General features: G+C 55.7%; 1 protein-coding gene across 4 annotated transcripts in view; it reads left to right on the top strand.

The window, feature by feature from the left end:
* NDRG4 (NDRG family member 4) overlaps positions 1-25,929 on the top strand; it is an 87,505-nt gene extending 61,576 nt beyond the window's left edge. For 3 of the 4 annotated variants that reach the window (XM_039503269.1, XM_039503266.1, XM_039503270.1), the window contains 13 exons: positions 4,261-4,381; positions 5,047-5,109; positions 6,387-6,447; positions 7,930-8,016; positions 9,208-9,264; positions 10,227-10,330; positions 14,504-14,560; positions 14,652-14,703; positions 15,503-15,550; positions 16,461-16,496; positions 16,956-17,007; positions 19,112-19,150; positions 21,428-25,929. In XM_039503269.1, coding sequence (XP_039359203.1) covers positions 4,261-4,381; positions 5,047-5,109; positions 6,387-6,447; positions 7,930-8,016; positions 9,208-9,264; positions 10,227-10,330; positions 14,504-14,560; positions 14,652-14,703; positions 15,503-15,550; positions 16,461-16,496; positions 16,956-17,007; positions 19,112-19,150; positions 21,428-21,582 — 932 coding nt within the window. In that variant the 3' untranslated portion in view covers positions 21,583-25,929. The remainder of the gene's footprint in view (positions 1-4,260; positions 4,382-5,046; positions 5,110-6,386; positions 6,448-7,929; positions 8,017-9,207; positions 9,265-10,226; positions 10,331-14,503; positions 14,561-14,651; positions 14,704-15,502; positions 15,551-16,460; positions 16,497-16,955; positions 17,008-19,111; positions 19,151-21,427) is intronic. The other variant, XM_039503268.1, reaches the window with a different exon arrangement.
* Positions 25,930-26,426: the final 497 nt, after the last annotated feature.

Raw genomic sequence — 26,426 nt, 5'->3', positions numbered from 1 at the left:
GTTTTGCCATTGACTACCGTGGGGCCAGCATCATCACTGTAGGGCTACCAAGCAGTAGCCGCTGACTATGTGAATGGCTGTAGTCTGATGGGCAGGTTGATTAATCAGTCAGGTTACATGGATTTGCATAAGCACCATACAGTGGTTTCTCAAACTGTGAATATACAAATCTCTCTACTCTGATTGGCTAACATCATCCCAGCACGCAGGATGGCTGCTGTAACTCAGATCTTCCAAGCTGCAGCTGGCAACAGGGATGGCAGCTCAGCTCAGATTGATTTTCTCCTCTCACACTGACATCCATGGGAGCTTTGTCAGTGAGGTCAGAGGCTGCAGGATTAGACCCTCCTGCCTGTCCTTTAGCTTCGCTGCAATCCCTACAGCCTGCCACAGCTCTTGTCCCTACAACAGCTGCCGTTTTTTACCTTCTGAGAGAATCCAAGCCCTTCCCATCCAATTCCATTGTGAAACAAAGTAGCAACACTAAAGAGTTGCATCCATTCTGGGGAGGGTAAACCTTGCTGAGTATAATAATGACTCAGCAATAATTATATCTGAGTAGGGAACCCTGAGATTTTCAGTTCTCTGTCACTTTCGAAAAACCAGCTGCGGGGATTTTGTTGCAGGTTGAACCAAAACCAAACTTTTTTGAAATGCTTGCCAAATCAGAAAGTTGAAAGCCATTTGTTTGGGGCTAGAGAGTTTCGGTTTTGTCCAAAGAAATGTTTTGCTCATTTCGGTATTGACCCTTTAAAAACATTTTTTGACTTTTTTTTAAAAAATTTTTAATTAAGAGAAGTCTTGAACTGAAAAATCAAAACGTTTTGTTTTTAAAAATGTTGAAACTAGCCTTTTTGGGTTTTCCACACTTTGGGGGGGTTTTTTCAGCTGAAACCATTCGGCAAATCCAAACAAATCTGTGAAATATTTTGGTGCTGCTGAATCTGCATCTTTTTGTGGGGAAAAAAAAGTTTTGGTTGAAAAATCTTGCCTGGCTCTATTTCAGAATTAACTGAGGATAGAATTATCGCTTCCTAGACAGTGAAGACCTTCCAAAGTTGCTGTTAAAATCTAATAGTATGTGGTGATTGCGATAGGCTGAGTACAGAGGATCCCAAATCGCAAACTGGCAGATAACGTTTTGTGTAGGATTATAAAATCCAAAATCTCTGAGCACATTCACATTGGATTATGTGAGACACTTGTATATTTACAAATCACCATATGGCTTCTTCAAAATATATTCAACTAAGAATGGTGTAGAAATGGTCATTTAAACCACAGCATGCAGCTGTTGAGTAATCACATGGCATTTTCCTTACCATATAATAAATCAGTTGTTCATCCTAAATAAAAAGGCTGTTGAGAGAGCTCTGCTTTGACAAAGGGAATTTCACACTGCAGTTAATTGGAAGCAAGTGAATATTGATATTAAACTCCACCATGCCCCTTTCTAGCTAGACTTGCTGGTGGCTGCAGTGTGGTGAATGCTGCCTTCCGTGGCGGGATGTGCCAGCTAGGCTGAAACGGTTCCGATTCTGCTACCACTTCTATGGGTGTAAATCAGTAGTACTTCTCCCATACTAATACAGTCCCAAAGCTTGCAGAAAGCAACGCCTCCCTCCAGCCTGCGGACTACAACAGGGAGGAGACCTTCTTCCAGGCAAGCTGCGGATTCCAAGCTAAAGGAGGCTGCGGCAGTGGAAGACCAAACAGGAACAGTACGAGCAGTGGCCGGGCTGATTTAGGGACTGTACTGAAGCCTCAGAAGGAGGGGTGGGGTTAGAGGAGAGGTTGGAGGTCTGATATGTCTGGTTCATTTTTTTGCCCAGTATAACGTGGTTTGATGTGACCGTGAGACATGAGGACAAGGCTGTGCCGAATCAGCCTGCTAGTGTTTGCCCCTCCGCAGGCACAAGCAGTGGGGGATTCGAGGGCAGACAAAGGGACCCCATGGAGATCAGCCCTGCCAGCCTGTGTCTTGGCTTGTGGGGCCCATGCGTGCATCACACTCTCTTTCCCTTCTCCTTCCCGCCCACTCCAGTCTTGTGAGCAGCCTAGCACCGAAAGCGATCCCCTGCCCGGGGTGCTCGCACCAGCACAGCAAGGACAGTGGGACGCAGGCAGCCAGCAAATGCGAACCAGCCCAACACCCAGTGCTGCTGGGTGGCCGGAGGGGAGCTGGACGGTTGGTCAGCTGTGAATTCAGTGCCGGCAAAGGGTGCTGGGTCGGGGAGCGGAGTCCTGACCCTCTGGGGAGAATGCAGGAGAGTCTCCATGATGGCCAGGCTGCTGAGCCTGCTGCTGAGATGGCAATCCCAGTACACACAGCTGTGGCCTCGGCGCTGGCCTGAGACTGGCCTCTCCCGAAGGCCATGGAACAGCCAGTAGGTCGGAATAGCCTTGGGTTTGCGGCAGCCTGGGCCATGTTCAAACCACTGGCCTAGAGCTGGATGCTGTGGTGTTCGCTGCCTGTCCCGTCCCCACCGCCCCAGCTGCGTGGAGGACCCCAGAGGTTTGTTCTTTCCCCCTGGGATCCCGGTGTGAGTGTTTTCAGGGGCATTGGTGGGTTGTGTTCAGTTCTGTGCCCCGGCAAGGTGTCCCTAAGCAGCTGTGGGCCCAGGCACGGCGAGCCAGCTCTGGTTTGAATCAGGCTTTCTCCTCAGACAGGCGAGGGCTGGGAGCAAAGGGGGGACCTTGTATCGCTCACCCTGGAGCTGAGAGGGGAACGTTGATGGGATCCAAAGGGAGCCCTGTCCAGAGAAGGGCGTCCTCCCCTGTCCTCCTTGCTCAGCTGTGACAAGCAGCCCAAGGCTGGGCTCTCCCGGGCACAGTGAGACGGGGGAAGAGGTCCTAAGTGATGGGGGCTTTGGGACCTGCCCGGTGGCTTCCCCTCTGGATGGGGCATTCACCGAGGGCCTGCCTGGGTAGGAGAGCTGGCTGTGGCTGTGTGTGGGGGGGGGGGAGGACTGATGTCACCTGATTGCAGGCTGGAGGCGAGCTGCTGCTGCAGGAAGGTCACCTTGGAAGCACTGCAGAGGGGGGAGGGGAACAATCTTAACCAGCCCCTGTGAGCCAGGCATTCCCAGGCCGGGTAAGTGAGGCTTACAACAGTTAGGGGCTGAGAGTTTTGAAAGAGCCCAGGGGTGTTAGGAGCACAAGCTCAGCCCAGTAGCATTTTAGTGGGACGTGTGCACCTAAGTCACTTAGGTGCTTTGGAAAATCCCACGCCACGGGCTCAGTTTTGAAATGTGCGTGCCTGTAATTAGACACCCAATGACTGGACAGACCCCACAAAGAGTGGTTTGATTCTCAGTGCCACGCAGCTCTGCAGATGCTCGGCCACTCTGAAAACCAAGCCATTTATGGAGGTGCCTGATTTTTGGCCCCCAAGTTTGAACATGTTGGCCTTGCTGACTTGCCCAAGTCCACATGGGAAGTCAGTGGCAGAGCCGCGAGTAGAAACCAGGAATCCTGACTCTCAGACCTGTGTGCTAACCACTAGACCATATTGTCTCCCCTAGCGATGGGTGAGTAAAGCATAGCAGGGAAAGCCTGTCAGAAAGGACTGGTGTTTGTGGCCAAGAAACATGAGATGTTGAGAAGAGAACAGGCCTGATTCTGATCTCGTTTACCCCAGTGTGAATCAGGAGAAACACCCTTGATGTCAGCAGTGTTAGTGTGGGGCAGGTGTGAAAGGCGAGTCAGGCCCATCCGGGAGTCAGATACCTGGGATACCACATCTGCTCTGCACCTCGGAGCCAGGCTAGATGTTGAGAGCAGCAGCTGCTGGCCAGGATCTGTCTCTCCGTGTATTTGTTTTCTTTAGTCTTCACCTTGATTAAATGTCGGCTTGTCAGAATTCCATTTTTATGTTTTTATCATTTCCAGGGATAGTGTCGATGTTTATTCTTCAGCGTTTTTAAACACATTGTCACCATTGCAGGAAATTATGGATGGGCTGAACAATATGGGGGTCAGACAATTCATTACAGGAACACGTCAAAATATCCCAGGTGTAAATGTCCTGTTCGCAGGCAGCATTTTTCTCACTTTGCCGGTCTGTACATTTCTATCAGGATCGATGGGAATAGTTCCATTGGTTTGCGCAGGTACGGTGAAATTGACAGTTCACCGGCATTTACTGCTAAAAATTGAACCATTCCAGGCCTAATTAAATGGATGCTGATGTTTTGCCTCTGATCTTTTTTCCCCTTTGTCCTTTGGACTCTGACCCTTCCTCCTCCTGACCGTGTGCAGACAAGCTGTGCTTCAACACATTCTTCAACTTCGAGGACATGCAGGAGATCACCAAGCACTTCGTGGTGTGTCACGTGGATGCCCCAGGGCAGCAGGCCGGAGCGTCGCAGTTCCCACAGGGGTAGGTACCCGAGCTCTCCCAGCCTGTCTGGGATGCTGCTCAGGGAGGAGCCCAGCTCTTCATGCTCAGGGTCTCTGTATGATTTCCCGGCTCCTTTCCCTGGTTCATAAGGTGGGTTCTCCTGCCGGGAACATCCAGCTTGTACCAGCTGCTAGGAGGTGCTGCAGAGCAACGCCCTTGGGACTCGGCCTCCCTTGTCCTGGGCCCAGCGGAGCATCCTGTTTCTGAAGGGGAGTCGGGTTCCTCACCTCCTAGAAGGGCCGGGATCATGGGGGGCTTCCTCTTCCCAAGCACATCAGCACTGCTCCTAGCACAGCCATAGGGAGAGGGCTGTGCCAGGCCGAGGGGCTGGAAGGGGGATCGGTGGGGTTCCTGGGCATGGCCCACATCCTGGGAGAGGAGGAATAGGAAAGGGGATGGCTGTGTCTGTCCCGGAGGGGGGAAGGGAAGGGCTGTGCCCTGCTCTGGGAGGGAGGGAGGGGCCAGGCAGTGGGGAGTGGGAGGGGAGGAGCTGTCCCTCCCTGGAAAGCTGTGTAGGTGCCCAGAGCTTCTCCCGGCCCTGGCCTGGGCTCTCCCGGCCCCAAGGCCTGGGCTCCCCCTGTATGGGCACCTTGGGGCCTTGCCCCAAACCTCCGTTTCTCACTGTGTGTCCGTCATGCCCCCAGGTACCAGTTTCCATCCATGGACCAGTTGGCTGCCATGCTCCCTAGTGTGGTCCAGCATTTCGGGTAAGTGTCCGGGCCCTGTGACCTCATGGCGTGGGGCCAGCAGAGAGGAGAAGGAAGCTAAGAAAAATGCCAGGGGCAGGCGGGGAGGGTAGGGGGGTAGAAACCATCATGTGGCGTTTGGGATGCCCAAGCGATGCTGGGTTGGGCCTGGCTGAAAAACGGGGATCGTGGCACCCACGGCTGCACGGCACCACTGGCCTAAGAACACCCGGTCACGAGGGGTTCCAGGCTCCACAGCCTGTTCCCTGCTCTGCCCGCCTGGCTGGAGCTGAGAACAGTCGGCTCTTCGGCCGTGGCTCGGCGACCCCTTGGGGAGACAGGTCAGTGCCCTCCCCGCCCTGGGAGAGCCGTGTGGAGTCACCTCAGAGCCAAAAGAGACTCACGCTCTGTCCCCTGCCGGTGGTTTGTGCTGTCACCTTCCCGGCACGGGATAAGGGAGGCTGCTTCCTCCATCTCAGGGGCCTGGAAATGCACCCCAGGGCCTGTCCCCTCTGGCCCATGGGTCTGGATCCAGCCCAGGGCACTAATAAGCAGCTGATCGGTGCCCTGTGGGGAACAGACTGGGAGGTCTCCAGTTCCCACCTCACCGAAGCCACCCTGACGTCTGGCTCTAGCTGGCGTCCTTCAGGGCCCCGCTCGTCAGGGAATACGCCAAGGGGCCTGAACTCCTGTCTCACCCCCAGGTGAGGGGCACGTTGGCTGAAGAGTGTGCGAGGGGGTTAGCACGGCAGTTGGCCCGGTTCCGTGGGCAGCAGCCTTCTCGCACTGAGGCGCCGTGCCAGCCCTCAGGCTGGATTTCGCGGCTCAGGCCAACGCTGCGGTGACAGTCACAGGATGCTCCTGTTCTCTACCAGTCTGGCCTTGATTTTACTGGCTCTGTTGCTCAGACGCTGCCACTAAAGCGAGAGGGGAGACGGGTGGCAGGTTTAGTAACAGAAGGGAAGGAATGCAGTGTGTAGCTCTTTCTAAAACACAGAACCTGGTGAGCACTATCAGAGGGCTGACAACCTATTTAAAGGGACGCTACCCAATTCGTATGTGCTACGAGGAACTCTGTTTGCACAGGGCTTGAGAGCCAGGAAAGGAGCCCAGGATGTGGAGACCCAGCCAGGGCCCTATGGGAATGTCTCCCAGGTACGGCCTCCTCTTGCCTCAGCCCCATTTCCCTCTCTCTCTGCTGCGCCGCGTGCCCTGCCTAGAGGCCCCTTAACAAGCCAGACTGGCCTAGCAAGGACTGTTGGGAGCTGCCCAGGGACACTTCTGTCTCTGTTTCTCAGGTTCAAGTACGTGATCGGAATCGGCGTGGGAGCAGGAGCCTACGTCCTGGCCAAGTTTGCTGTAAGTGAGTCCTGGTTGGGAGCGTTCTGCAGTGACCCAGGATTCGATAGAGCAGGGCAGGTGTGACCCACTTCCGAGGGAGGTCATAGAATCCTAGGGGTGGAAGGGACCTCAGGATGTCATCTAGTCTAACCCCCTGCTCAAAGCAGGACCAATCCCCAGACAGTTTTTTGTCCCAGATCCCTAAATGGCCTCTTTGAGGATTGAACTCACAACCCTGGGTTTAGCAGGCCAATGCTCCAACCACTGAGCTATCCCGGGGCAGAGGGAGAGCTGCTCCGTTTGCACCAGCAGGAGCTTTCTCAGGGCATGGGGCTCGTTCCGGGATGGAAGGAGTTGCAGTAATCAAGCCCGAAAGGAGGTCATCAGTGGGTGGATCACTGTAGCCACGGCTGTTTCTGATAGGATGGAACACAACCTCCTGGCCAATCAAAGTGGGTGTATTTTGCCACTGTGGCTATTTGAGTATCTATCTGAGCATTGAGGAGCCCCCAGCAGTGTCAGCCCATAGCCTTGGGGTACCAGATTCTCTTAGGAGTGGGGGATCTGAGAGAGGAGACAAGTGCTTCAGAGTGCGTCCCGCATCCGACCAGCATCACCTCTGTCTCGCCAGAGCTCGGCTTTAGCCAGCTGCTTGTCATCGAGGGGGTGATTTTGGCTGAGCACTGAGAGAGCTGGGAGAGGGTGCTGTTCACGTTTGGTGTTCGGGCGCCGTACATAAGAACATAAGAACGGCTTTACCGGGTCAGACCAAAGGTCCATCTAGCCCAGTATCAGTCTGCCGACAGTGGCCAATGTCAGGTGCCCCAGAGGGAGTGAACCTAACAGGCAATGATCAAGTGATCTCTCTCCTGCCATCCATCTCCATCCTCTGCCGAACAGAGGCTAGGGACACCATTCGTAGAGCTGCGGGTATCTTGTAGGTACTTATGAGTCACACGGACGAGAGGCTTAGACCATCTGGGGCTGGGTCCTGGAGCTGCCTGTGACAGCCTGCTGGGTTCAGGCCGACAGGAAGGGCCTCTGCCATTTCAGGGCAGTTCCTTCTATCACTGCAGTTCCTTGGTGTCAGAGTGCAGGAAGGTGCAGCAGGCAGAGTGTGGATGCCCTCCCCTTGTCTGGCAGCAGGGGGCAGTTATCTGCCAGAGCCATCTCAGTACCATGCCCTGCTCCCAGGCCTTGCTGGGAGGGATCCTGCCTGCCTTGTTCTAGATTCTCCGTGGGCAGAGGTGCAGAGCCGTGGTGTGCAAAGCCTTTACCTCATTGGCACTGGGTGGCCTGTTTCGTGTTGTAAGGTGGTGGGAGGGTCCATCCGAGGACGTGGTCTCCCACCCATCCCTTGCCCCTGGTGAAGTGCGTCACTGTCAGTAAAGGATCTCCGCGTTTGGTGAATCCACACATCTGCTAACTGCCCCCCCTAGCATAGGCCTCCCCCATCACACCACTGCCGGGAGCAATAGCCCTGTGTCTGCTTGGCTGCAGCTGATCTTCCCAGATCTGGTGGAAGGGCTGGTCCTGATGAACATCGACCCCAACGGCAAAGGCTGGATTGACTGGGCAGCCACCAAGGTGAGCAGCATCCACCTCTCAGACGCCAGCTGGGTTGCACTGGGATGAAATCGCTTGGAGCGGGCGTAGGCACTGGCAGGGTCTCCTGGGGCACAGGAGAGCCGGGACTCGGCTGTAATGAATATAAAGGGAATTGGTTAATGAGGCTGCTGGACACACACAGATCCTGTGGTTCTGTCTGGCTCCCCAGCTTGCAAACTAATCACAGCCCATGATGCCTGGTCTCACCACACAGTGTCTTCCTCAGGCATGGCCGTGACTGAGGCCTCCATGCTCCGGAGAGGAGGGAGCTGGGAGTGGGAAGGAATAACGCGGATCATTGGATTTAAAATAGTCTCCCGTGGCCAAATCCTGCCTGCAGATCCACCCATAGAGCTGCCCTGGGGGTGTGCAGGGGCCGTGCCTGCTTCCCTAGTGCAGTGGTCCCCAAACTCTGGGGCATGCCCCCCTGAGGGGAGTGCGGCGGGGCCGGGCCAGCCCTGACTGGGGCAGGGAGGGAGCACCACCCAGTCCTGCTCTGGGCCCAGCCCCAGCTGCAGGTCCGGCCTTGGCCTCAGCTACCAGCTGGCCCCAGCCCCACTCCCAGCCGTGGCTGCAGCCCCTGACCCCGATTGCGAGCCTGCTCCCGGACGCGGCCCCTGGCTCCCAGCCCTGACTACTGCCCTGCTCCTGGCCAATGCCCCAGCTGCAGCACCGGCCCCACTCCCAAACATGGCCCCTAGCCCGGGAGGCCATGGACCAGGTAAGGTGGGGGAGAGAGGCACAGACAAAAAGGTTTGGGGACCATTGCCCTAGGGGTTAAAGGAGTCAGCATCCCCAAGGAGATCAGCCCTCGGGGGACATGGACCTGGGAGTCCAGGGTGCAGAAGCTCCAGGCATGGGCGATCACCTCCCAGCAGATACCATCAGCAGGCTCCCCAGATACAGGGGATGGTCTCTGACCCTTCCTCTTCGCTTGCTGAGCAGCAGATTTTTCTGGGCTCCAGAGCATCCTCTTCCCTTTCTGCTCCGATTGGTCCGAGCCGGAGCAGCTGTTTGCTCTTCCCCGCTGGCTCAGCAGGTTCTGGGCTCCAGCGACGCCTGCCCGTCTCCAGTGAACATCGCGAGGAGGGATCCCGTGGCGAAGGTGCAGGGGTGGGAGTGAGCGGTGCCTGGCATTAGCGTAACGCGTCTGGTGTTCTCTGTCCGCAGCTTTCTGGCCTGACCAGCTCTTTGCCTGACACCGTGTTGTCTCACCTGTTCAGCCAGGTAAGGGGGAGGGCCCTGGACACGTTCACAGCTGCCCTGCTCAGATCAGACTCTGGTGGAGAGAGGCCCAGTGCACCGTCCAGACAGAGTCAGCCAGCTAACGGCTGGACTGGGGCAGCAACTGGGCCGGCTTTGCTGTCTCCTGGCCATGCTGCTGTGGCTTATGGGGGAAGAACAGGCCAAGAGAGGCCTCCCTCTCTGGTCCTGTCTGTAGCTGGGCTGTGTCGCTGCCCCTGCCATGGGGGCGGGAGAGCTGCAGGGCTGCCATGAGATGCAGGCCCCCGAAGAGAGCACAGGTGTGAGTGCTTTGCCCGCTTGTGCCCGGGATGGCTAGGAGGGGCCCATCGACAGCTGGATTTGTAGGGCACAAGGTGGGGCGTCTTCCCCCAGGATGCAGAGCTGGAGCGCCCCACAGCCCATAGGTGACGCGTGCTCTGCTCCCTTGGCCGGCACCTCTCTCCCAGCTACAGCCTCTTCAGCACAAACTAGTTACTGGGATGGGTCAGAACCAGTCCCCTGGAGCCAGCCCCAGCCCCAACTCTTGGAAAACTGAAGCCGGATCTGACTCCCAGTGTCTCAAGCGGCCTCACCTTTATCGTGGGCTGAACCCCTGTCCTGGTCCCAGGCACTGTGTGGTGTTCAGAGTCCAGATCCCAGGTCTGCAGCTTCAGTCCGTCTCCTGGTGGCGGCCAGAGGCCAGTCTCGGGAGTTAGTTACTAGCACCGCCCTCCTGCAAATACAGCCCTGCAGGGTGTGAATGCTCTGCGGGCTGAGTGCCTAGGACTTAGGGCTCCCACCCACCCCCGGTGATCCTGGGGGAAACTGGGTCTTTTTACCCCTCTGGCACTCAGATCAGTCCCCATGTCCCGCTCGCCTGCCCCTTCTCCATACCACACAGGCCGAGCCCTTCCTCCCTGCCGCGGGCCAGCTGATCTCTCGTTTCTCTCGCCCCTCCTGCACAGGAAGAGCTGGTGAGCAACACGGAGCTGGTGCAGAGCTATCGGCAGCAGATCGGGAGTGTGGTGAACCAATACAACTTGCAGCTGTTCTGGAACATGTACAACAGGTAACCGGCCCCTCACCTCTCCGCAGTGGCACACGTCTCCTGCCGTGCAGACCAGGCAGAGGGTGGGGACCTCACGGGGTGACCCCTGTTGTGTCTCGTGGCTAATGGCCATTGTTCGCCAGGGCCTGGGTGGGGCAGGGCGATGGGCACCAGGGCGGGAATGGGAGGGAGATCTCTGCTCCATCTGCCCGGGTGGCAGTTTTGGAGATGGCAGGCAGTGGAGCGGAGGATTCCACTGGTGCCACAAAGAGCCCAAGACCATCGTGTGCAGCTCATTGGTTGAGGAGCAGGAGACCCCATGGGGGTAGCCACAGAGCCCTGCTGCTTCCTGGCCCCCTAGGGACGAGGTGCAGGAGGCCACGCCCTGAGAGCCAGGGTGGTACGTGTCGTGTTGCCCCCAGCCAGACTCCAGATACGCAGAGCAGGATTCGCACCCAGCACGCTCCCAGATACAAGCCTTTAGTTGACCAGCAGCCAGAGGCATGGGAAGTAGCCCCCAGCATGTCTGGCCTTTCTAGCTTGGCCACCACCCGCTCCCAACGGGACCATGGCCAGAGTGGGGCTGTTTGCCTGTGAGAGGCAGGTCCTGAGCTGGGCACCCCCATTGCTTAGGGGCCCTTGGGGCAGGAATCAAATTGCAGCTGGGTCGAGCATCACCAAAAGTCCAGCTTTGAAGGGAACAAACGGCGAACCTGGTGCCCGAAGTCCTTCGGGGAGGTTGTCACTGCGCTCGTGTGCTCTGGGCAGTGGGACACCCAGGTAGGCCATGCTCCCAGCAGGGGAGTAGTGGGGCATGTGATCCAGCCCTGCTCTGGGCAGGTGGGATGGCAGGGGCATGGGCCAGCCCCACTCTGGGTAGGGGAGCAGTGGGCACGTGTCTAGGCCCCACTCTGGCAGGAGTGTGCTGGCTGGCCCCACTCTGGGCAGGGGAGCAGTGGGCACATGGCTAGGCCCCACTCTGGGCAGGGGGGTAGTGGCAACATCTGGATAAGCCATGCTCTGGGCAGGGGGGTGGTGGGAGGCTTGCGTACCAGGCCAGCTTTGGGCTGGGGCGTGGTGGGGACATGTAGGCTGGCCCCTCTCTGGGCAGGGGGCAGTGGGGCACACAGGCCATGGGGGACACGTGGGCTGGCCCCTCTCTGGGCAGGGGGCAGTGGGGCACACAGGCCATGGGGGACACGTGGGCTGGCCCCTCTCTGGGCAGTGGGACATGTGGGTAGGGTGCAAACAAGGGTGATGTTATGGCTGGACTCTATGATAGACCATCTTACCAGGAAGAAGTGGTGGATGAGGCTTTTTTTAAACAACTTAACAAAACATCCAAAGCACAGGACTTGGTGGTGATGGGAGACTTCAACTACCCAGACATCTGTTGGGAAAATAACACAGCAGGGCACAGATTATCCAACACGTTCTAGGAATGCACTGGAGACAGTTTTTTATTTCAGAAGGTTGAGAAAGCCATCGGGAGAGGCTGAGCTAGATTTGATTGCGCCAAATAGGGAGGAAGTGGTTGGGAATGTGAAAGTGGAAGGCCGCGTGGGTGAAAATGATGGTGAAATGGTAGAGTGCATCATTCTAAGGAATGGTAGGAGGGAAAACAGCACAGTAAAGATAATGGATTTCAAGAAGGCCGACTTCAGCAAACTCAGGGGGTAAGTTAGTAAGAGCCATGGGAAGCCAGTCTAAAGGGAAAATCAATTATTGGCAGTTTTTCAGAGACATAATTGAGGGCAAAAGAGCAAACTATCCCCCTGCGTAGGAAAGACAGGAAGTCTGGCAAGAGACCAACCTGGCTTAACCAGGAGCTCTTCAATGATCTGAAACTCAAAAAAAGAGTCCTACAAAACGTGGAAACTATGTCAAATTATGAAGGATGAATATAAACAAATAACACAAGTGTGTAGGGACAAAATTAGAAAGGCCACAGCACAAAATGAAATTAAACTAGAGAGAGACCTAGACGGTAACAAGAAAACATCCTACAAATACATTAGCAGCCAGAGGAAGACCAAGGACAGGGTAGGCCCGTTACTCAATGAGGAGGGGGGAGGAGCAATAACAGAAAATGTGGAAACGACGAAAGTGCTAAATGCCTATTTTAGCCTCAGATTCTACTTCGCTTTCACTACCGTTCACTATGTGAGACGTCCATTCGCTACTAACCTTGGTGAAAACTGAAACAAAAATGGCAAAGAACAAGTTAAAAATTATTTAGACAAGTTAGATGTCTTGAAGTCACCAGGGCCTGGTGAAATGCATCCCAGAATACTCCAGAAGCTGATTGAGGCGATATCTGAACCATAGCGATTATCTCTGAAAACTCCTGAAGACGGGAGAGATTCCAGAGGACTAGAAGAGGGCAAATCTAATGCCCATCTATTAAAAAGAAGGAATAAGGACAACGCAGGGAATTACAGGCCAGTCATCTTAACTTCAGTACCCAGAAAAATAATGGGACAAATAATCCAGAAATCAATTTGCAAACACTTAGAAGGGGATAAGTTGCATTCAGCATGGATTTCTCAAGACCAAATCATGTCAAACCAACCTAAATGCTGTTTTTGACAGATAAATGAGCCTTGTGGATGGAGGGAAGCGGTAGATGTGATATATCTTGACGTTAGTAAGGCTTTTGATACTGTCTCACATGACCTTCTCATAAACAAACTAGGAAAATGCAGCCTAGATGCAGCTACTATAAGGTGGATGCAGAACTGGTTGGAAACTCGTTCCCAGCGAGTAGTTATCAGTGGTTCACAGTCAAGCTGGAAGGGCATAACGAGTGGGGTCCTGCAGGGATCAGTTCTGGGTCAGGTTCTGTTCAATAGCTTCATCAATGATTTAGATAACGGCACTGAGAGAACACTTATAAAGTTTGTGGACAGTACCAAGATGGGAGCTTGCAAGTGCTTTGGAAGATGGGATTAAAATTCCAAATGATCTGGAGAAAGGGTCTGAAGTAAATAGGATGAAATTCAACAAGGACAAATGCAAAGTACTCCGCTTAGGAAGGAACAATCAGTTGCACACATTCAAAATGGGAAATGACTGCCTAGGAAGGAGTACTGCGGAAAGGGATCTGGGGGGTCATAGTGGATCACAAGCTAAATATGAGTCAACAGTGTAACGCTGTTGCGAAAAAAATGAACATCATTCTGGGATGTATTAGTAGGAGCGCTGTAAGCAAGACGCGAGAAGTATTTCTTCCGCTCTGCTCTGTGCTGATAAGGCCTCAGCTGGAGTATTGTGTCCAGTTCAGAACACCACATTTCAGGAACAATGTGGACAAATTGGAGAAAGTCCAGAGAGGAGCAACAAAAATGATTAAAGGTCTAGAAAATAATGACCTATGAGGGAAGGTTGAAAGAATTGGATTTGTTTAGTCTTGAGAAGGGAAGACTGAGAGGGGACATGATAAAGTACATAAAAGGTTACAAGGAGGGAGAAAAATTGTTCTCTCTAACCTCTGAGGATGGGACAAGAAGCAATGGGATTAAATTGCAGCAAGGGAGGTTTGGGTTGGACATTAGGAAAAGCTTCCTAACTGTCAGGTTAGTTAAGCACTGGAATAAATTGTCTAGGGAGGTTGAGGAATCTCCATCATTGGAGGTTTTTAAGAGCAGGTTACACAAACACCTGTCAGGAATGGTCTCATTATTATGTCGTCCTGCCTTGAGTGCAGGGGACTGGACTAGATGCTCTGTTGGGTCTCTTCCAGGCCCACACGTCAGTGATTCTATGCTCTGGGCTGGAGAATGGTGGGGCATGTGAACCAGCCCTGCTTTGGGCAGGGGGTGATGGGCCAATTCTGGGCAGCGGGTGTCAGGCAAGTGGGTTGGCCCTGCCGCAGGCCTGGGGCCATGAGGGGTACGCATGGTTGCCATGGCAGGAGGAAGACGGCCAAGAGTCTGACCCTGGGAACTCAGCGCTTGTGCCAAGACTTTGCTGTTATGACATGTGCTGGGGTTTGGAGACCATCGCTCCATGTTTCCATGAGTTGAGCTGGGTTCTGCTGCCCTCCTGCACCTCCATCCATCACCCTCCCGTGTCCGGACGGAGAGACGCTTTCAGGCCGGGGAGGCTGGTGGTGTGCTTTGTCTATGGGTATTCTGGGAGCTCTGCCATTGTGCTCTGGGGCATTAACCTCTGGCCCCCCTCTCTCCCCCTCAGCCGCAGAGACCTGGACATTAATCGGCCCGGGACTGTCCCCAATGCGAAAACGCTTCGGTAAGTCGCACGCTGGTCCCAGTGGGGCTGAATTGCAGCCGGGTGTTAAAGACCAAGCCCCTGACCACTCTCCTCCTCTTGGTGTTTCCAGCTGCCCCGTCATGCTGGTGGTGGGGGACAACGCGCCTGCCGAAGATGGGGTGGTGAGTAAAGGGCTAAACCCCGTGCTGCCTGCTAGGAGGGTCACCGGATGCCCAGACACAGACAGAGACAGCCCTCCCCAGCCTGCCACCAGCACACCACCTCCTCCTGGCAGGAGCGGGCATTCCCAGGGCGCTGTCGTGTCCTGCCCAGACCCTCGGCATCCTGTTCCAATACACCAGCCTTCACGCTAGGGGGATTTAAACCGGCTCCAGATTCTCTCCCCCTGCTGCACCCCCGCTCTCTCTTCTCCACTGAGCGGTTTCTCATTCTCTCACTCCCTGAGAGTCCGTTTCGTCTCGAGTGGGTTGAAAAACAAAATTTGTTGACATTTTGATTTTCTTTTTCCTTTGCTGTACGTCCCTTTCTTCTCCCTCTCTCAGCATCTCTCTCCTTCTCTTCTCCCCGCTCTCCCGGTGTTTTGCAGAACGAATTCCCGTTTTCCACAGGGTTTCCCCCCAGCACCCTTGCATGCCCCCATCCCTGCCACTTTCCCTTCTCTGCCCCCTGCTGTTTCCTCATTCCAGGCAGACGCAGAGTAAGTCGGTCCTTCCCTTCGGACACTGGGTGGGGCAGCCTTCGATTCATAGATTCCAAGGCCAGAGACCTTCCCCAACCTAATTCCCAGAGCAGATCTTTTAGAAAACCAGCCAGTCTTGAGTTAAAGTTGCCAGTGCTGGAGAATCCATCATGATCCCTGGTGTAGTTCCAATGGTTAAAAACGTATGGCATGGAGGTGTGGCGGGAATCCCCGGCGCTCTGCTCTCTGACCTTCCTCAGCTCCACTCTTCTCCTTGACAGGTGGAGTGTAACTCCAAGCTGGATCCAATCAACACCACGTTCTTGAAGGTAATCTGGGTCCGTCAGCCATCTGCCCACTGCGGGGGGGCTGGCCATCAGCCGGGGCTGAGAGCGGTGCAGACTTCTCCCCCGGATTTCTGCCGGCGCCTCTTGGCCTGCCTTGGTATTCCTCTCCCGAATCTCCCCCCAGCTCTGCCAGCACCCCTCAGTCATGCCCTGCAGTCCCCCCTGCTACACCAGGCCTGGCTCCCTCCAGCTCTGCCAACTCCCCTTAATCCCGCCCTGCCGTCCCCCCTGGGCCCCCCAGCTCTGCCAACTCCCCTTAATCCCGCCCTGCCGTCCCCCCTGCTACACCAGGCCTGGGCCCCCCAGCTCTGCCAACGCCCCTCAGTCATGTCCTGGAGTTCCCTGCTACACCAGCCTGCACCCACCCCCAGCTCTGCCAACTCCCCTTAATCCTGCCCTGCAGTCCCCCCTGCTACACCAGGCCTGGCCCCCTCCAGCTCTGCCAACTCCCCTTAATCCCGCCCTGCCGTCCCCCCGGCTACACCAGGCCTGGCCCCCCCCCGCTCTGCCAACGCCCCTCAGTCCGGCCCTACAGCTTCCCCCTCCCCCCGTTAGCAGGACTTGCTAGCTGTCCCTCCATGGACACGGCTGACCTCTCCCAGGAGTGGGCTGCAGCAAATGGCTGCGGCCTGTCCCCTGCACGCGGTTGACTGGGAGGTTCTAGCGGGGACAGGGCTCTCTGGGCACCTTGTCCATCCCCCCGCCACTCCTGAGCGCCCCTGCCCACCTCGCTGGGTGCCCCCATGCAGCCAGGGTCCCTGCAGACTGCCCCGGCAGCCACTGAAAGGTCCATGCAGTGGGTGGGCTGGAGGCAGGGGGCTGGACTCTGACCCCGGGTGCCGGTAGAGGTGTCCCTGGGGCCCTCCGCTAACAGTTCTGTTTTCCCCTCCAGATGGCCGACTCTGGGGGGCTCCCACAAGTCACACAGGTGAGTCCTCCAACCCCCCGCCCCCGCTCTTTCTCCTCCCTTCCCCCACCCTGGTCCTCAGCCCCACACCACCCTGGCTCTGTGTCGCTCCTGGAGCAGCAGGCACAGGTGTCTGGGGGGTGGGGATCCCTGCCCCCGCTGCTCTGCCCAGGCCCTGCCAAGTCCCTGCTCTGTTCTGCTGCCATGGGGGGGCCCCTGGCCCTGGCTAATAGTGGGGGAGGGGCATGTGCAGAGTCCACCTGGCTGAGCCCGGCCTGGGGGGCGGGGGCATCCCTGCTGCCCAGGAGAGGGGGAAATCCACCCCCAGCCTCCCCATGGCCTGGGAAGGGGGGTTACCAGGGAGGGGCTGCGGGGCAGGGGGTCTCTTGGCCTGGGCTTGGTGAGGGAGGGCTTCAGTCTGTGTCCCAGCGGCTCCTCCCGCCCTTTCAGCCTTGTTTTTCTTCTCTCCCCCGCCAACAGCCTGGAAAACTGACCGAAGCCTTTAAGTACTTCCTGCAAGGGATGGGTTACAGTAAGTGCAGGTGCCAGGTGTGTGTGGGGGTGAGTGTGGGGGGGATGGGTGTGTGCAGGGTGGTGGGAATGTGCCCTACCCATGGGGCTGTGTGTAAACGTCTGTGCATGCCGGTGTGTGTTGTCTTTCCCACTGCACTGTGTGTGTAAGGGCACCGGTCGGGTGGATGGGCACATGCCTGCAGGGGTATGGGGGGAGTACCCAGATCTGTGCGTGTGCGACACTCAGCCTGGCACGGTGCGGTGCCCGGAGCCCCCGGCACGCCAGCGCTCTGCCCTCACGGCGCTGTGCTGGCCGCACGGTGGTTCGATTTAAGTTGCCCCCTGTCCTGCCTGCATAGAGTCACCGCCCGTTGTGTGAGCGTGTGCCCTGGGCTGGAAGCCCCTGCTAGGCTCCTGGGCTGAGGGAACCCAGGAGGGGAGAACCGAGCTGGTTTTCGGCACTCAGGGGGCGGGGGTGAAAAGCACAGATCAGTGAGACAACATGGCTGCCTCCCCATGGGCTCTCTGGGCTCCACGCTTGGTCCCTGCTCTTTGCAGATTAATTAGCGTTGTTCTGCTCTCCGGGGACAGGGGCGGCAGGCAGCCCCTTGGAGGCAGGCAGGCAGAGAGCCCTTAAAAAGCCAGTCCCAGCCCAAGGGGCCTGGTCTCCCTGGGTGCTGAGCACCCACTGACTGGTGGGAGCTGTGGGCACCTCAGGATCCGGCCCTACAGCAAAGGGCATCAGAACTTCCTTGCGAAGCAGCTCACGTAGCGGGGGAATGCGGGGAGGGGGCGTCCCAGGCCCAGCACTACCCTGCCGGCTGCCCAGCAGCCCCCTTGCCACCAACACTGCTGCCACCTTCGAGCAGGACAAAGGGGCCTGTACCCAGGGGAAGGGCAGGACCCGGGCTGGCACTGGGGGTGTCAGAGCCAGTTCTGATTCCACAGTGGGGGAATGGACGGGGGTGGGACTGAGCTGAGATTCCCCTGACCCATCTGCTCTCTCAGGCGCTCTGGGGTCTCGGGGTGGCCAGGAACCAGCATCGCTTCATTCTGGCTGCCCCTAGCGGAGACCCGTGCGGTGCCTTGGATGGTCCTGGGAGACAGGCAGAGACGTGGGGGTGAGCGTTGTCCAGTCAGATTGCGACTTTCCCTGCCTTGTGCACATCTCTGAGCTAGCCCCCAGGAGAGAGCGAGTGGGTGTGAGTATAGCTGGGGGGGTGTATAGATGGGGGATGGGTGTGTATGTGGGGAGGTATAGACAGGGTGCGTGGGGGGGGTGTACACGGGGTGTGTGTGTGTAGACGGGGTGTGTGGGTGGGTATAGAGATAGGGTGAGTATGTCCATGTGTGTGTAGATGGGGTGTGTGGGTGTAGACGGGGTGTGGGTGGGTGTCTAGAGATAGGGTGTGTGTGTGTGTGTGTGTGTGTAGATGGGGTGTGTGGATGCGTAGAGATGGGGGGGGTGCGCGCGCGCGTGCAGGGCCGGCTCCAAGCGGCGCCAAAAAAAAAAAAAAAAAAGCTGCGGCCGCACGATCGCGCCGCTCCACCCTTCAGCAGCAATTCGGCAGCTGGTCCTTCGCTCCCAGAGGGAGTGAGAGACTTGCCGCTGAAGACCCGGACCTGCCGCCCCAGTAGCGGCCGGAGGGCCGCCCCTTGGTATTGGCCGCCCCAAGCACCTGCCTCTTTAGCTGGTGCCTGGAGCCAGCCGTGTGTGTGTGTGTGTGTGTGTGTGTGTGTGTGTGTGTGTGTGTGTGTGTGGGTGTGTGTGTGTGTGTGTGTGTGTGTGTGTGTGAAGATGGGGTGTGTGGATGCGTAGAGATGGGGGGGTGTGCGTGTGTGCGTGTGTGAAGATGGGGTGTGTGGATGCGTAGAGATGGGGGGGGTGCGTGTGTGCGTGTGTGAAGATGGGGTGTGTGGATGCGTGGAGATGGGGTGTGTGTGGAGATGGGGTGTGTGTGCGCGTAATCCTTTTGCCGTCTGTCTCTCTCCCTCCCGCTCTCTCCGTGTTGTGGTTGCCGTCCCGTTGGTTTGGGTTTGGGGCAGGTCGAATGCTGACGCTCTCTTTCTCTCCCAACGTCTCTTGTCTCCCCTCCCCCCCCCGCTCTCTGTCTCTCCCTTAGTTGCGTACTTGAAGGATCGGAGGCTGAGTGGAGGAGCAGGTACCCCCGTCACTGCTGCTCACCCTCCTCCCCATCCGCTGCATGCGCCCCCGTCCCCCGACTCCATGTGCATCGCTGCGGGCCCACCCCCAGCCGCCCTGCAGTCCCGCCCTCTCCAGGGGAGGAGCGGTGGCAGAGAGTGGGAGAGGCTTCCCGGAGTGGGAGAGGCTCAGGGGACGGGACGAGGCTTTGGGGGTGGGGGAATAGCTGCTTGGGGCAGGCAGGGTGGGGAGCAGCCTCCCTGCTTGGAATCCGACCCCTTGGGATCTCTACCCGCAGCCGGGAATAGGCACTAAGGGGCACCTGGTCGTGGCAGCACCCTCCCCTCCTGCTGCTGGCAGTGGCTGGTGCTGCTGTGGCACCTGGTGCCGCCGGGTGCTCCGTTCGCCGGGGCTAGCAGCCCGCTGTGGAGTTTGCTTGTGCGTTGGTGGTAAGGGTGGGAGCACGGCTGGGAAGCTCAGGGCTGCTCCATGTTTCCCTGGCTGGGTATAGGCTGCTGCCCCCACCTGCACTGGAGAAGCAGCCTGGCAGGTGGGCTGGCTCGAGGGGTCCCAGGGCTACTGCCCCTCGCTTCCAAGAGCCCCTTGCTTGCCTCCCTGACGCCCGCCCGGAGCTGCTTGCAAAGGCTGGAGAGGTGTTAGTGGGGAGGGGAGGGGTGATTCCTGTGCCACTTCTCCATCCCCTCCAAGGGAGGCAGGAGAAGGCTGCTTAACCGGGGACCCCAAACCAGGGGGGAGACCCCTTCGCTGCTCTAAAGGCCAGGACTGGAGCAGCAAATCAGTTCTCTGATGATCTCCTCCCCTGGCTCTGCTGCACCGAACTGGATCTTCTGCCTCCTGGCTGCTCTGCAGCCCAGGGCGCCAGCTCAGCTGAAGCAGGGGGTCCTGGCGAACATGCCTCCTATTTCAGGGAAGATTTAGGGATGTCCTGTCCTGGTAAAGTGCATTCAGAGCCCACCTGATGGTGCGCTGGGGACTGCGGAAACACCACCAGGAGAATAATTAGCTGCTTTTCTTGGCCGCACATGTAGGGTCTTTCCAAACCTGAGCAAATGGGACTCTCAGAACAGCATCACGGCATGAGTGTCTGCCGGGTGTTGGGGGAGTGGTGGGCTTACAGCTTTGCCCAGGGGGTTGTGACTCTGAAATCCAGCAGTGGGCTAGTGCATGCGAGCCAGAGAGAGACCAGCCTGCTTTCATGCCCCCCCGGATGTAGACAAATGGCACAGGTGGGCTAATGTGGCTTCCATCCCACTTTGGCTCTTACTCCCACATCCATTGGGAATAAGCCGCATTCACAAAATGTAGCTGGACTAGTTCATTGCTGCGGGGGTGTCTCCTTCCTGGCATATGCTCTGGGGGGGTCCCAGTCTGACAGGATGGGGACAGGAAGGATCCCATCTCCCATGTCCATTTAGCACAGAACGGTTTCTCCTATTATACCCTCTCTGTAGGGAGCAGCTCCAGGTCAGTGTTCCCCTCCCCCAGTGCCAGGCAGAACCCCCAGGATCTCCTTTGTGGATAATACGCCCTATAGGGTATAATTGCACCGCACAGTGACTGAAAAGCTGGGTGGAGCAGTGCAGAAGGCTGAAACCTCCCTGCCCCTGCATTTAAGGCACAAGACAAGTCACCACCCCTTGTGCGTTGCACTAGGAGGGGTATGTTTCACCGAAGCCCCGATCATCGTGACTGCACGGTGGCATGCCGGTGTTCTTGTGCGTGGGGATTTTCACGGCCATCTCAGAGGCTCTGTGCGCACAGCCCGGCTAGCGTACCAGCTGGGTGTTAAGGCCCAGATCCTCAGTCTTTAGATCACCTGGCTGCCCAAAGGGGCAAAATATCACGTGTTAAAACCTCTCGTGCAATCTCCTACCGGGAATTGTTGGAGGCTGGGGTGCAGCCCCTCTAATAGTCTGTCCCCACACAGTCTAGAGTGCTCAGCTCCAAAGGTATCTGGGCTTAGCAGCAGGAGTTGCCCCCCCCAACACCATCCCAGTGACAGATGGATTAATGGACCCCCGCTGCCCTCCATCATAGGCCGGTAGCAGCTCATCTCTTGTAGCACCGCATGCTTCAGGCTTGAGCAGTTGGAAGCTGGCATCTCAGTACGCGGAGGCTGAGAGAATGGCACTTCACTCGATGGGCTGGAGAGCCCGTCACTTCACCAGCGTCGGCTTCGCTTGTGTGTCGTGTCTGCTCGAGTCCTTGCAGGCCCCGGGTGAAATCCCTAACCGTCTCTTTCTCCCTCTCTCCCCATCCCTCCCCTCCCCGCCAGTGCCCTCGGCCAGCATGACCCGGCTGGCCCGCTCCCGCACTGCCTCCCTCACCAGCGCCAGCTCGGTGGATGGCAGCCGCCCCCGGGCCTGCACCCACTCGGAAAGCAGCGAGGCCATGGGGCAGATCAACCACACCATGGAGGTATCGTGCTGAGGTCTCTGGTCCCTCCGCCGTCTCCTCCTCCTCCTCTTCCTCCTCCACCGGAGACATTTAGCATCGTTCTGCATCGAGTCACCATCCAAACGGCCATCCTGTTCGGCTCCCAACAGTTACCGTGTTGGGGTTTCTTTTTCTTTCTCGTCGGGTTTTTTTTCCCCCCTTTTAATATTGCATAAAAAGGGGAGAGGGGAAGCATCATTGTAAGACCGACGGTTCAGTCCACCTCTAGCTGTAGCTGCAACTTTGAATTAGTGACGTTGTCCTGTTGTCAGTCAAGCAGTAACAAATCTCTCCACCGGTCAGGCCCGTAGGGTTCTTCCATGCAGTTGGTTGGGAGCGGCTCCTGAGAGGAGCCCTTGGCAGAGGCAATGGGTGTTGGCTCCGCCCAGCCGCTTACGTAGCTTGTTAGCCAAAGGCTCGGTTTCCTAAGGTCACCAATGGGAAGTGTCAGCGAATTGGCCAACGGCAGGAAAGCTCAAGCAAGCACGTAATCCCGTACGTGTCCATAGTAACCGAAAGGCTCATCACAATTCTTTCGCATGAGGTGGGGTGTTCATAACAATCTGGGTTGGTTTGTTTAAATAAACTGCTAAGAGTTAAATGTAGCATGGCCCCCCTTCCAGTGATCACCACAGTCTTTTTTTTTCTTCTCCGATTGACCTGCCCCTGGGAGAATTGAACCTAGGATCCCAAGAGCTAAAAGCAAGAGTCCCTACCACTTGAGCTAAAAAGACCGCCTCAATTAGCCATAGTACACTCCTAAAGTGCTATAAATGGTTCAGCCACTAGAGGGGGACAAAGACCCACACAGTATTTACATGGGGTTAAACACTCTATGTTGCTGAGTGTCATTGGGTAGCGGTACCCAGGGTGGGGTCCATGCATCATTGGGTTAATGTGGGAGATGGGGAGGAAGAAACAAAAAGGGCTTGAGAAATCCTGGTTTTAAAATGTCGCTGCCCACGGGGATTTAATCTTGGTCATGCTGAAAACTAAGCATTTGCCAAGCCATGGAAAGAGCAATGTGAAAGGTAGCTGCTCTGCAGAATGGCTCCCTGGGCCCTTCCTTCCTAGCCCTCTGGCCTGTCCATCCAAAACAGGAAGTAGAATTGTTTTAAGGCAGGAAGTGACATGTCATGAGGACTGGGCATTAGCCCCTCCCCTACAAGACACCAACACCCAAATGCTGCTGGGGTGAGATCTGTAAAAACATATAATAAAAATAACAATGCCCCAAGAAATACCTGCACTAAATGAGACCTAGCGATCTCTGCCCTTTCTGGTTCCCAAAAAGGGCGCAAGTCACAGGATCTTAAATTTGCCCCAGACGCATTTAGAAACAATGAATAGTTGCGCATGGGCCAGTGCTATAAACTAAGCTCCCTGGTGCTCCATGGCAGGACGGAGCCCAGGGCTGCCCGTGCGTGCGCTTGTGACTCGTGCACACACACGTCCCCTTTACAATTGTTTTTTGCAGGAAGGACAATCAACGACCGTAACCAAAAACAGACTAAACTCCTCAGCAGTCTCTGCGCCTCCCCCTCCCTCCCATGCCGATCCAAGGTTCAGAAGGGTAAAGCTCCGGCCCGGCTCCCGGCAGTGCTGCCAGGGGCTAGAGAATGGAGGAAACTAACGCGGGGGGCGGTTGGTGGCGATTTCCATGCCAGGGCTGTGGCTGTGCAGGTTCCTTTCTCCCTCGCTTTGTGAGGCCTGTTCATGCTCTCCAGAAAGGCTGTTAGAAGCAGACGCTCCAGAAACCTGTAGGAAGAGTGCAAAGGCTCAGGGGCAGCTGCTATTGTTCTGTTGGTGGGCGACTGTAGTATTTACAGGCCACGTGCTGGGGACAGCCTGCCCAAGGGACAAAAGCAGGGCCAGGGCTCGCCAGGGCTGATTCCCGGCACCTCTAGCTTTGGCAGTTCAGAGCCCCGGCACTTACGAAAACATTGCTTGAGCCCTGGAACCTCTTTCGTCACAAACTGAGCTCTGGACAAAAGCATCTTCCAGGGTGTTTGTACAGCACCTGCCACAACTGGGCTAAGTTCTAGCCAACGGGTGATGCATCTTTATGTGCCTGGGCCATGACTTCATTGGGTGTTGTGTGCATACCACAAGCAGGCGGCATGGCCTCCAGAAATGCGCCTCTCCCGCTGACCGTGTGTCTTTTACTAGCTGAATTAAGTCAGTAATTTGTCCCGGCTCGTTCTGTTTACTGTTAGTCTAGGTGAATTGGGCTTTGAACTTGGCCTCCTGTGCCCACTGCTAGGCAGGCGTGACGCCTTGTTTCTCGGCGTTGTGCCAGTGTTGTTGTGGTTGGCACAGTGGACTCAGGGCAAGTGGGTACCAGCTTTCCCGGGGATATTTGAGTCTGCGTCAGTCAGTGTTTTGCTCCCCAGATTCTGGTGGGAATCCCATTGGAAACCCCCAGAGCCAACACCTCTTCCCACACGCCCCATTCTCATTGTGTCGGACTCATTTGTCGCTCGGCGTTCCACGCTGAGCGGCTGTCCAGGGCTTGGTTCTCCCTCAGTGTTGTGGCTCGATCCGTTCCGAGTTGGTGAAGTTCCTACGTGTCTGTGATCTGTCACGAGGGGCTGGGGCTGAGTGTGGTTTGGGTCTGGTGCACAGGATGTGAATGCAAATTGCATTGTAACAAATCCAGGTCTCTGTGCTGTATGGCGGCTCAGAATGTCATGGAGACAGTGGGGAACTGAACACAGATCCTCTTGTTCCAAAAGCCCAGCCCTACCCACTCGAGCTAAAGGAGAATCTCTGTGAGCTGTTAGCAGTACAGGGCCCATGACATGCAGCTGAGCATTTTTTATTCCATCCAGTAAATGGCTTTTAGCCAGTTTGTTCCAGGGTTTACTAGTTGGTGTGTTGGGAGTGGAAATTTCCCTAGTCTCACCTGTCGATGGGATTCCCTTGGTTGTCAGCGGCTTGTATGCGGAGGGTGAGGAGTGCTTGGGCGGGCGTCTGGGGTAAGGGGAGCTACGTTATCATGTACTTTGTATGTAAGGGCTGCCTAAACTTCATGTTAGCCCCGCAGGGTCACCTGGCTGTGGGGCCAAAACGCCGTCCCAGCATCAGCCCGCGTGCAGTTCCTCTGCCTGGCTCTAGAACCAGCCCTGGGGGGCAGGGAGAGAAACAAGAGCTGACCTTACACATTCCCAGGATCAGCCACCGTCTCCTTCCACCAGGTCCCAGGCAGAAGTGAGTCGCCAAGGGAGGCCACAATCCAGTGGGCCCAGGCGTGCGCCATGCCCGCATGGGAGTACCATATTTTCTATGTCAGGACGAGAACCCTTCCCTTCCTGTAGCATTGCCCCTGGGCCAGAGGAGGGGGGAAATCCAGCGGACTACAGAAGCCCATGAGGAACACATCTAGTGGCATTCTGTGCCATTTCAGCCAGTGAATGCCAGCTCACTGCACTGGAAGGCTGCAGAGCCAGTTAAGAAGGTACCGAGCATGCACCATCTCAGATGCTGGGTCTCCAGTCCCTTTGACCCACCCAACTTCCATTCTGGTCCTTTGTGACCACACAGCCCCTACAGGACGCCTCAGCTGCCTGGCTTGCCACACTAGGAGCTGGAGGGAACAGATCCAAAGCTGATCATACTAGCAGCAAGAAGAAATTCTGTTAGAGATAAAAAAGAGAGACAGCATTAAACATCCCGTGATGTTCCAGACACACTGTCTCTTTCATGCATATGCTATCTAGGAGAGTGTGCGTCTCTGACCTCTGCTTACCGTATGGATAAATACAGAACACACACACCACACACACATAGTGCATTTAAATGGTAGGACATCACCACAAGCATTCTAGAAACTCTCTGTTGTGTATTAGTTTGTCCCGGACTCTGTTTTTCTGTGTGCTTCCTTCTGAACATTAAATGTGAATGTTTGACAGCTAGTAGGAATTCTTTTTCCTGTAGATACTGCTGCAATTTTTCTTGATTTTTTTAGTGTGTCCTTTCAGATAATATATATAAATACCTATACATAATATATATATTGGATTTTTCCCCCCTCTTTCTTTCGTTCTTGTAGCAACTGGTAACAAATGTGTGGTTTTAACATTTAAGGTGTTCTGGCTGTAATTTTGTTCTGGGTTTGTTTTTAAGGTTTTGTTTTTTTTCCTGGTTAAGGTGGAATTTACTGAATTTCAGACTTCTGTATGAGGTGAATCCTTATATTTTTGTGCATTAAGATGGTTGATGCTCAGAAAGTTGCATTGATGCCATGGTATTTACAGATGACTACAAAAATGTAAACTGGAACAAAAAATGGTTGATGTAGAAAGGATTACTGTGTCAAAAACTAATAAAGACATTAAGAAGAACCTAGCAGACTCTCCTGCTTTTGTATCTATCAATGTTATGTGTATCTTTGTACTAACCTCCCAGGGACCAAAATGTGGGGTGGGGGGGGGTGATTACTGCAGGGCAGGTAAACAACTCTGGAGAAGTATCTAGACTGGTCAGACTGGGTTCAAGAGGCCCAAGAGATAAAGAAAGAGCTTGTGGCATATCTCTAAAATCTGACTTAATCCTGGTTCCACGGAAATCAATGGCACTGAATTCCCAGCAGCAGAATCTTGCCCTTCGCAAGCATGTTGGGTTGGGAAGCAAAATGCATCATGTTCCTGTGTATCTTTAAAACCAAACTGGCAATGAGTTTGGCTAGGAGCCTTTCAGAACAAACAGGAAACCTTGTTCTCTTCGGTCTGCCCTGGAGTTTCCCCATCTGGGAGCTGTGGGGTCCCTTCAGAGAGCTTTGGGGAGTGTCTAATCATCAACTTCCCTCTAAAAGGGCTTCATCAGAATAAGGCTCCTAT

This window comes from Mauremys reevesii, linkage group 16, assembly GCF_016161935.1.
Source record: "Mauremys reevesii isolate NIE-2019 linkage group 16, ASM1616193v1, whole genome shotgun sequence".
Taxonomy (NCBI): domain Eukaryota; kingdom Metazoa; phylum Chordata; order Testudines; family Geoemydidae; genus Mauremys; species Mauremys reevesii.
This window is presented reverse-complemented; position numbering and strand designations above follow the sequence as displayed.